We start from the raw sequence: 11,466 nt of genomic DNA on the forward strand, positions 1-11,466 counted from the left end.
TTTTTCCCCTCATTTGTGTGTGCAGTTTATATAAAAATACAGCAGGCCTGTCAAGAACAACATTAACAACATCACGAAGCATCCACTGGAAATAAGCACCAAACACACACACACACACTTGAAGACAAGGCGCTTTAATCCACAGAGATGTGTTAACTTTAAAGATTCGGACACGAGGAAAGAGGAGATCTCTGGACTTTCTCCAAAAAAAACAACACTTCTATCATTCCCATCCTCTCTCTCTCTCTCTTTCTGACACTCTCTGTTGGCTATCCTGGTGTTTGAGAGTGGTTCTGAGTGTTTGGCGGGTTAATTTTAGCCTATTGATGCAAGCCGCATTCCATTCACAACAGACTCGGAGACACGGCCACAGTTTGGGTTTAGTGTCCGGGAGTGTGAAGATCAGGGAAGATCAAACTACCGACAGAGGGTCGACCCCCCCCCCCCGAGCCTCTGTGTTTCCCCACCTCAAGGATACGCACCCTCGGGACACCGTTGCAGGTATGGACAAGATTCGTCTGTTATTTTTATTTATTTTTTTTGTAAATGATATATATGTGTAATAAATGTGACATGGAAAATGAATGACGGACACAGTCGCTCTCTATAATCTTCTTTTTTTTTTTTTTTTTTAAACCTCTTCTGGAAAATAACGAATAATTCTTATTGGATTACTTTTTTTTAATAATAATAAAAAAAAAAAAAAATCAGTTCACACTGTCTAAATATATGATTGCTTATTTTTAAAACCCTTATATGTTCTTTCAGGATTCAAACTAACAAGCAAAAATACAATAAATATACAATATATGTAAAAAAAAAACAACAAAAAAGACATATAGTTTGGATGTCATGTGTGACCATTTAATGTTTTCTGTTCCTGTTGTACGAAGTTTAAATAAAACATTAAAAATAATATTCACCCTTGACCTTTACAGGGTCGATTTATCTTGTTACTACATCGAGAAAAACACTCGAATGCCGATAAGTCTCATTCACACTTAAAAATTATGTGGTTTTTTTTTAACGTAAGTGTCACGGGTTTTTTAATTTTTTTTCTTTTTAATTAATATTTTATTTATATATATATATATATATTTATTTTTTAATTCAGAAACACAGTTTACATCCAGAGAGAAAATTGCCTTTGTATGAAATGTACTTCAAAAAAAAACAAAAAAAACTTTAAAACATGCCGGTATATGATTTAAAAGAAAAAACCCAATTAAAAACAAATCTATAAATTAAAGACGTAAAAGCTGCTGCGTTTGTTCTGTCATCATCTCTTACTTTAATATTAAACAACCATCGTCCGACAGCCATATCTGGCAAGCGAAATATCTGGCTCAACATTTGCAAAAGTATCTCTATTTAAAAACAAAAACACCATCAAAATATGGGCAGAACAACTACATTATTTGTCCTGTATGTGTTTACAGTACCCCTGCTTTCTGCCAACAACGCCCCAATGTCACAATTCTGTACAATGCCAACCGGAGAGAGGAAGAAGTGTGCGGCAGCTATTTGTCGAGAAGTCCACGGCACCAACGGTATGACGTGGCGCCGGGGCCCGACGAGGCCCTCGGCTCAAACAGAATAGCGAATCCCAAAATGTCAGGGCTTCCATAAATAAGCGAATGTTTTACTACCTATGGTGACTAATCCTTTGTCGTTGTCCTTTTTCAAACGTCTATTTCTGGGCGTGGAGGTGGGTGGAAGAGGGGAGGGAAGTTGTGCCGGCCAACTATGTAGCTGTTTGGATAGCGTGAAGGTCTGTGACAGCTGGGGCACATTCTGTCTCTCTTGGCATACGGCGAAGCATCGCGCGCTCTCGAAACTAATTCTCCGGGACAATGACGACTCCTTTTTTTTCCCGTGATATGGGATTAGAACATGGAAAATATGTTTTTTTTTTTTTTTTTGTGACACCTTCATTTCTGTAAACCGGCCCAGGGGGCATGAATGGGAACTCGTATCACTTCGAGCTCCAAATTTATCCCTCTAACTACCCACAAAAACAAAGAAAAATACATTTTTTTCCCGCAAGTATTAAAACTAAATCACCATCAGAGACCATATTCAGGTTGGCAGCAAGTTAGGCTATGCAGTGTGTGTGTGTGTGTGTGTGTGTGTCCAAAAAAAAAAAAAAACCCTCACTAACCCAAGCTTACTGTTCTGTATATTTCCTGTGCATCGTGTATTTGCAAGTGTATTTGCAGTCCCTATGTCCTCTATTGTAAGTCGCTTTGGATAAAAGCATCTGCCAAATGTAATGTAATGTAATGTAATATAATTATCTATCTCAACACTAGTGTGTGTATAGATTAAAACTTGGCCATTCCAGTTTAGTTTAGTAAGTTTATTTTGATCTTTTCAACAGAAATAAACAGCAATATATACACATAAGATTTAAACCTAAATAAACAAGACAAGTCATTCATATAAAAAATCCAAAACATCCCAAAAATAATATTACCTTGACTGAAAAGGGGCAGACACTTCGGCTTGTTTTGCCCACCAAGAAAATAATTAATTTGTGTATATTATACATACAATAGGCAACTTATAAGCCAGTCAACTAGTGTTCATAATTCAGTTCTATTTTATTTTGTTTTATTTTAATTTCACAAGTAAGTACGTGTGTGGATGAAGTTAGTGGTTATTTACTTTTGGGCAACTCTTGTGGCTTTCCAGAGGACGTCATGGATCTGGGAGAAAAGCTGAGCATTTTATTTTATTTCATATTATTTTATTTTATTCTATTTTATTTAATTCTATTCTATTTAATTAATTTTATTAGATTTTATTAGATTTTATTCTATCTATTATATTATATTATATTATATCATATTATATTACATTATATTATAGTTTCACATCAAAGTACACCTGTGGATGAAGTTAGTGGTTATTTACTATGTTTTGGGGAACTCTTGTTGCTTTCTCGGGATCGTAATGGATCTGGGAAAGAAGCTGAGCATCTTATTTTATTTTATTTTATTTTATTTTATTTTATTAATTTCATTAATTTTATTATATTTTATCTAATTTATTATATTATATTATAGTTTCACATCAAAGTACATGTGTGGATGAAGTCAGTGGTTATTTACTATGTTTTGGGCAACTCTTGTTGCTTTCCCGGGATCGTCATGGATCTGGGAAAGAAGCTGAGCACTTTATTTAATTTAATTCAATTTTATTTTATTTTATTTTATTTTATCTTATTTTATTTAATTTATTATATTATATTATAGTTTCACATCAAAGTACAGGTGTGGATGAAGTCAGTGGTTATTTACTATGTTTTTGGCGACTCTTGTTGCTTTCCAGGGGACCAAATGGATCTGGGAAAGAAGCTGAGCATTTTATTTGATTTAATTCAATTTTATTTTATTTTATTTTATTTTATTTCATTTTATTTTATTTATTTTATTAATTTTATTATATTTTATTTAGTTTATTGTATTATATTATAGTTTCACATCAAAGTACATGTGTTGATGAAGTCAGTGGTTACTGACTATGTTTTTGGCGACTCTTGTTGCTTTCCAGGGGACGTCATGGATCTGGGAAAGAAGCTGAGCACTCCCAAAGACATAATGTTGGAAGAGTTGTCGTTGCTCTCCAACCGAGGGTCCCGGCTTTTCAAAATGCGCCAGAGGAGATCAGACAAGTACACTTTTGAAAGCATACAAAACGAGGCCAACGCACAGCTAAATGTAAGTCACTTCATTTTTTTTTTTGCCCCGATTTAGACATTAAGACGCTCGAGATCTGTCCTCTGGCAACACATCGACGGACATTTGTCACAAAAATATGTTTCAAATGCGACGCAACACTTGGACGATATCAGACATGTGCCTCGTGTCTTTTGTGTCCTCCAGCCAAATCGACTAAGCGGCTACTCAAGCACTTAGAGCTGCTCCCTGTTTATCGGTGTTTGTTGATATGAATTTCTGTGTGTGTGTGTGTGCCTGTGCATTTTTTTATTTTTTTTTTTCCAGACGGTTGATACAAAAATGCCTGCATGTTATATATTCAATTCTGCAGAATGATATTTTGACGGTGGACTGCACTGTTGAAATCAAAGTGGAGGCGCCGACCGACGGGGACGCCGCTCGTCCGGAGAACGCGCAACCAGGTAAGGATACGGAGTGGCGGTTGAGGTCTGCAATTTAAAATCGCGAGTTAAAATCGCAAGTTCATATTATGTTAAGGGTCAATTTGACCCATTTCACCCATTGACCCAATGGGTCAAGATAAGATAAGATAAGATAAGATAAGATAAGAACAACTTTATTAATCCCGAAGGAAATTGTTGTGCCAGAGTTACAGAAAATATAACAGTAATAAATGATAAAAAGAAAAGGCAGAATTAGAAATAAAATAAACTATAAACTATAAAGTGTCTCAGTGAAACTATAAAGTGTCTTAGTAAACAAGTGATAAAACTATAAGTGTCTTAGTAACAAGTGAGGTAAGGAGTGCACAATAGTATGATATTGACCCTGAACATAATAGGAGGGTTAAGATGTCGGTCGGTCGGTAGATCCGTTATCCTAATCGGATAAAAGATAGCGATGATGTCATTGCGACATTGAAACGACATCGTCATTTGAGCCGTCGCCGCAATGCTTTTGATTTCATGTCAACTTTCAGTTGTGCGGGAAGGCGAACAAAGCCCGAGCGCTAACTTCTTTTGCGGCTTCCCCGTTCCGCACAGACACGTTATATGATGAGCGCACTCTTCAAGCATGTCCTATTTAAAGGACGGAGATTCCGATGATGGACAACCGAGGCCGCCTGTCTCTATTCCTGATCCCGTCCGCTCTAAATCTTCCGCCGACCTCTAAAACCCGACCGTCCGATCATTCTGACGCGATGACGGCGGCCGTCTCGCCAGTTTTACGTCACGCCGCCGTTTGGTTTCTCTTCCGCAGACGCCACGGCAGAGAGCTCGAATGCCTCCACGATGCCTAAATCCTACTGCTCGCCTTGGGAACAAGCAATACTCAGTGACCCCGACCTCGCCGAAACGATCAAACCGGGAATGCCTTCCCCGGACGCGCGACAGGATCTCCCCGAATACAAGAGCTTCAATCGGTGAGGAAACTTTTTTTTGGGAATTTGTTTATCAAACCCCCGAGAAAGAGTTGGATTCACTCGTCGATCTAAACCGCAGGGTGGCTACTCCGTACGGCGGCTTCGACAAAACTCCGCGGGGAATCACTTTCAAGCTGCCGGAGTTGGATCTGAACCCTCCCAGGTACCCGGAACTCCAAGAGCCTGGAATGAAAAGGCCGACTTTCAACAGGACGGCCCAGGGATGGATAACCGAGGGGACCCATCTGATCCTGCCCGAAATCACCTTGGAAGCGCAGAGCGTCCCGGAATCCGATGACCTGTAGCTAACGCGATAGCGCCACGTAAGCTTTAGTATCTTGGCCACGATCTGTGACGACTTCCATACTGTTACTTAGGGCCACGGTTGCAGTTTGATTTTTTTGGATAGTCATTTTCTTCCCACACAATGGACATTTACTTCCTTGTATATTTCCTGCACACTGGAAAAACAGCTGCATACAAGTCATGGTGTAAATAACAAAAGAATGGGCTATTAACGATATAAGAAGAGTTTCCAGGGATACCGAAAAGACGAGTGCAATTTCTGTGAATGTTTAAATGATTTGATGAATATGCCGTGTAAATAAAGCATACAAGTTAGGTCGCGAATAACGCGCAATGTTCGAGCTAACCTGACGACACTACACATTGTTCACTGCATTTATCAAGATCCTATCTGAATAAATCTAAAAAGACATCACTGTAGTTGTCAAGTCGTCATCTTCAACATCGGCATCGGAGTGCGACGTCAGATGATCTAGTTGGAAATAGCGCAGCTGAAAACTCATGCTCGTGGTGAAATACAGGTCTGCTATTCATAGCTTCATGGGGGATTGCTTAAAATCCAGTAGCGGGCCGTACATTTCACACCTAGGCCTTCAGTAGTGCTCCATTTGTCACCCCACTCCTCAATAATTCTTTTTTGGCAATAAAAATGACCTTTCTTAACGTTTTCTTGAAAAGTCCATCTTGAAAATGACTCCTTCAGCCATCATGATTTGACAAATTAGCAATTACATCAACACAACTATATTTGTGTTCATGCAGCGTGCTACAGATGCAGCCTGCTAGCTCTGGCTAGTACACTCTGACTATCCAATCAAAAGTGACACGCTGACATTAGCGTAGCCTTCTAGAAGGCCTTAGTGTCACAACTCAAAATCTGATTGGTTGAAGCAACAGTTTCTAGACACTGGTTTTTTGCTCGAGCGCCTGCGAATCTGATTCTGCAGGCCTCCAGGCAGATTTCTTTGACTTTGCCCCCGCCTGGCAACAAGTAATGGCTGAAATGTGATTGGCTAAATGCTTCCATATGAAAATACATGTCTAGAAGCAACACAGACAGGGAAAAAACTAACCATGGACAAGTCATAATTGAAATCAGTCTGTTACTATGATATTTTTTGGGCCAGCAAAGAAGGCCTTGCAGGCCCTGATGGCCCACCACTGTTAAAATCGGACCTAATATGGACAGATGTACGCACATTTGATGTCTTTTGGACATTCTTTGTTGTCATAGATCAGTGGGGCTCGCGAGCCATATATGGCTCTTCCGGGGACGGCATATGGCTAATTTTGAGTTGTGATATTTCTTCATAATACTGTGTCATCTCAAAGTAAACAGAAATAAGTTATGAAGATAAATTTCACGGGTCACCCGTCGGTCGGATCGGGAACCAATGGCTTCCGAGCACGTCCGGGTCATTGTAAAGGTTAAGAAATTAATTTTATCAGATAGCCAACTAGTTTGCAACCCTGGCAAAAAAGAAAAAAAACGATGATTACCGTGCATTCCAGGCTGCGTGGATGGAGGAATTTACATTTGGATCTGCGGTATGTCTAATATGCAATTATAAAATTGCATTGATGAAACGGTCAAATATAAAGCAGTGCTTCCAACAAATCCTTGCGGCACCAGAGGTCGCATTAAAAGTAAGACTTATTTAAATTCATTATACATTAGAAATATTTGGCTTTTATAGCCCTCCCAGTCAAAAAGGTTCCCGACCCGTTTTCAATGGATAGAAAAGTTGGACCCCCCCTACAAGGAATTTAATGACTGGACAAGAATGAAATACAAAGTACAGCGTGCAATGTTTGTTTCATTTAATTAGTGCAAAGATGAGGAGATGGGATGAATAAAATTATAAATAAAGCAATGATCAGGTACAGATGTTATTGTTCTTGCATGGTATGGTGTGGAGCAGGGGTGGGCCACATTTCTAATTTTAATGAAGTAAATTGATTGAAAAAATTGAAGTAAATTGAACAAAATGAAAATTGCAATTCAAATATTTCGGCATTTTATTTCAACTTTAAATTCATTCTGGATCGTATAAATGTGCCGCTATTATTTTTCATGTAATCCCCCATACAAAATTTAATAAAAGGAAAAAATAAGGAGTTTCTAAAGTCAATATTGATTGAAAGTAATTGTTAGTATATATGGTATATATATGGCTTTTGAGGGAAAAAGCTTTTCCTATGTGTGTGGAAAATAATGGTTTTCTTGAGTCCAATAATTCGTCATTTCTCACTGAAAGTGCTTTTTAATTACTCATAAATAGATTTCATCCAAGTCTAGTTGGCCACATCAGTGGAACAACTCAAGATAATGATTTGGACCATTTTTTCCAGTGTGTTCTGCTTGGACACACACACACACACGCTCACACACACACATCTATGAATAGTGGCAGCTGATGAAAACTACAGCACGGTGATAATAAGCACTGGGCTCACTCACGTGGATTTCTGATGTGATCTAAAAATGTTTTTCCTTTCTTTCGACTTCCAGCCTGTCTCTTCAATTTGAGTCTTGTGCTATTTTTTGCCAAGTGACCCTCGAGGCCGCGCGTCAAAATCGGCAAAATATCGCACATTTCTTGCGAAAGCAAACACTTCATCCAAATCTATTTTAATACTTCCAACATAATGTTTTTTTTTTTTTTTTTTTATTAATATCACACACACCAACAGTACACACAATGAACTCTTTTTACACGCCAACAACACAACCATATGCTCAAGGGGAAATACATCTGAACTGTTTTTCTCTAGCCAGGCACATAAAATTGTATTTTATTTTATTTTATTTTATTTTATTTTATTTTATTTTATTTTTAGTTTGTATTAGTGTATTTAACCCTTATCCTACCCCTAATTTCAGTATGAACATGAACAGAGAACACCTGGCATTATACATTTATATAGTGTAATAATAATAATAATAAGAAGAAGAAGAAGAAGAAGAAGAAGAATGGCAGTAATAATAATAATAATATCAACAACAACAATAATAATGAAAGTAATATAATAATAACAAAAACAACAATAATAATAATGACAGTAATAAAAATAATAACAACAACAACAACAATAATAACATGACAGTAATATGAATAAGAATAAGAATAAGAATAAGAACAACTTTATTTATCCCGAAGGAAATTGTTGTGCCAGAGTTTCAAGTAAAACATAACAATAATAAATAATAGTAGGAAATTGTATCAACAGTATAAAAAAGGGGGGGAGAATAAGAAACACAAATAAAACTATAAAGTGTCAAGGTAACAAGTCAAGGCTATAAAGTGTCTTAAGGTCTTAAGTCCAAAAAAACAAAAAACATTATAATAATAATAATATCAGGACTTATATATATGTAATGCAGCCTCAGGGCGGCACTGGCCCGTGCCTCTCCAAGCCTGCCTTGGGGGGACACGGAGCAGTGTCTCCCTGTGCCGGTCCCAAGCCCGGATAAATGCAGAGGGTTGCGTCAGGAAGGGCATCCGGCGTAAAACTTTTGCCAAAACCAAATATGCGAGACAACCAAAACTATACCATACCGGATCGGTCGCGGACCGGGTTAACAACGACCGCCATTGGTACTGATGACCTACAGGGTACTAATGGAAATTGGGCTACTGTGGGTCGAAGAACAAGAAGAAGAAGAAGAGGAGGAGTGCGTGTTCGGAAACAGAGAGAGAGGAGGAAAGGAAAGAGTCTGGGACTGAGAGTAGGGACTTTGAATGTTGGGACTATGACAGGAAAAGGTAGAGAGTTGGTCGACATGATGCAGAGAAGGAAGGTGGATATACTGTGTGTCCAGGAGACCAGGTGGAAAGGTAGTAAGGCTAGAAGCTTAGGAGCAGGCTTTAAGTTGTACTATTATGGTACTGACAAGAAGAGAAATGGAGTAGGAGTTATCTTGAAGGAGGAGTTTGTTACGAACGTCTTAGAGGTGAAAAGAATGTCAGATAGACTTGTGAGTCTGAAATTGGAAATTGAAGGTGTGATGCTCAATGTTGTTAGTTGCTATGCCCAACAGGTGGGATGTGACTCTGAAGAGAAGGAGAAGTTCTGGTATGAGTTGGATGAAGTGATGCAGAATATTCCCAGAGATGAGAGAGTGATCATTGGTGCAGACTTCAATGGACATGTTGGTGAAGGCAATAGAGGGGATGAAGAAGTGATGGGCAGATTTGGTATCCAGGATAGGAATGCAGAGGGACAGATGGTGGTAGATTTTGCAAAAAGGATGGAAATGGCTGTAGTGAACACCTTTTTCCAGAAAAAACAGGAACATAGGGTAACTTATAAAAGCGGAGGTAGGAGCACGCAGGTAGACTACATCTTGTATAGACGGGGTAACCTGAAAGAGATCAGTGACTGCAAAGTAGTTGTAGGTGAGAGTGTAGCCAGACAGCATAGGATGGTGGTTTGTAGGATGACTCTGGTGACAAGGAAGATGAAGAGGACAAAGGCAGAGCAGAGGACAAAATGGTGGAAGCTGAAAAGGGAGGAGTGTTGCATGGTTTTCAGGGAGGAGTTGAGAAAGGGTCTGGGTGGTCAGGGTGAGCTTCCAGATGATTGGACAACAACAGCTAGTGTTATCAGGGAGACAGGTAGAAGAGTACTTGGTGTGTCATCTGGAAGGAAAGTAGATAAGGAGACTTGGTGGTGGAATGAGGAAGTGCAGGAGTGTATACAGAGAAAGCGGTTAGCGAAGAAGAAGTGGGATACTGAGAGGACTGAAGAGAACAGACAGGAGTTCAGGGAGATGCGGCGAAAGGTAAAGATAGAGGTAGCAAAGGCAAAACAAAGGGCTTATGATGACTTGTATGCTCGGTTGGATAGTAAGGAGGGTGAGAATGATCTATACAGGTTGGCGAAACAGAGAGATAAAGATGGAAAGGATGTACAACAGGTCCGGGTGATTAAGGACAGAGAGGGAAATGTATTGACAGATGCTGGAAGAGTGATGGGAAGATGGAAAGAGTACTTTGAAGAGCTGATGAATGTGGAAAATGAAAGAGAGGCAAGGGTAGAAGAGGTGATTATTGTAGACCATAAAGTAGCAAAAATTAGTAAAAGTGCAGTGAGGAAGGCATTGAAGAGGATGAAGAGTGGAAAAGCAGTTGGTCCTGACGATATACCTGTGGAGGTGTGGAAGTGTCTAGGAGAGGCAGCGGTAGATTTTCTGACTAGATTATTCAACAGGATCTTAGAGAGTGAGAAGATGCCTGAAGAATGGAGACAAAGTGTGATGGTGCCTATTTTTAAGAATAAAGGGGATGTGCAGAATTGTGGCAACTACAGAGGGATAAAGTTGATGAGCCATACAATGAAGTTATGGGAAAGAGTAGTGGAAACTAGACTGAGAGCAGAAGTCAGCATTTGTGAACAGCAGTATGGCTTCATGCCTAGAAAGAGTACCACAGATGCAGTATTTGCGTTGAGAATGCTAATAGAAAAGTACAGAGAAGGCCAGAGGGAGCTGCATTGCGTTTTCGTAGACCTAGAAAAAGCATATGACAGGGTGCCAAGAGAGGAGCTCTGGTATTGTATGAGGAAGTCTGGAGTGGCAGAGAAGTATGTTAGACTGGTGCAGGACATGTATGCTAACTGTGAGACACTGGTACGGTGTGCTGTAGGGGTAACAGAGAAGTTCAAGGTGGAGATGGGACTCCATCAGGGATCAGCTCTGAGCCCCTTCTTGTTCGCAATGGTGATGGATAGGCTGACAGATGAGGTTAGACAGGAATCCCCATGGACCATGATGTTTGCGGATGACATTGTGATCTGTAGTGAGAGCAGACAACAGGTAGAGGAAAATCTAGAGAGGTGGAGGTATGCTCTGGAAAGGAGAGGAATGAAAGTTAGTCGCAGCAAGACAGAATATATGTGTGTGAACGAGAAGAACTCGGGTGGAGCGGTGAGGCTACAGGGAGTGGACATCAAGAAGCTGGAGGATTTCAGGTACTTAGGGTCAACAGTCCAGAGCAACGGAGAGTGCGGAAAAGAGGTGAAGAGACGGGTCCAAGCAGGTTGGAATGGGTG

The 11,466-nt window shown here is 39.5% G+C and overlaps 1 protein-coding gene across 2 annotated transcripts; it reads left to right on the plus strand.

Annotated features, from left to right (window-relative positions):
* Nucleotides 1–311: 311 nt before the first annotated feature.
* On the plus strand, nt 312–7,462 carry LOC147228161 (myozenin-2-like). Of its 2 annotated transcripts, XM_086156403.1 has the most exons (6): nt 352–501; nt 1,440–1,550; nt 3,556–3,722; nt 4,054–4,144; nt 4,944–5,106; nt 5,186–7,459. In XM_086156403.1, exons 2-6 carry the CDS (start codon nt 1,469–1,471, stop codon nt 5,409–5,411), a joined length of 729 nt encoding a protein of 242 aa, XP_086012529.1. In that variant the 5' UTR covers nt 352–501; nt 1,440–1,468; the 3' UTR covers nt 5,412–7,459. The 2 variants fall into 2 exon arrangements, with proteins under 2 accessions (XP_086012531.1, XP_086012529.1); XM_086156405.1 differs by lacking the exon at nt 1,440–1,550 and having other exon boundaries at nt 312–501; nt 5,186–7,462.
* The last annotated feature ends 4,004 nt before the right edge of the window (nt 7,463–11,466 follow it).

Source organism: Fistularia commersonii, chromosome 12, assembly GCF_037954325.1.
Source record: "Fistularia commersonii isolate RoL2024-O1a breed Wild chromosome 12, RoL_Fcom_v1.0, whole genome shotgun sequence".
Classification (NCBI taxonomy): domain Eukaryota; kingdom Metazoa; phylum Chordata; class Actinopteri; order Syngnathiformes; family Fistulariidae; genus Fistularia; species Fistularia commersonii.

Coding starts and splice junctions, on each gene's coding strand:
- LOC147228161 (XM_086156405.1), top strand. CDS start 327: ATGCAAGCCGCATTCCATTCACAACAGACTCGGAGACACGGCCACAGT. Junction 502..3,555: donor CCCTCGGGACACCGTTGCAG/GTATGGACAAGA, acceptor GTTGCTTTCCAG/GGGACGTCATGGATCTGGGA. Junction 4,145..4,943: donor TCCGGAGAACGCGCAACCAG/GTAAGGATACGG, acceptor TCTCTTCCGCAG/ACGCCACGGCAGAGAGCTCG.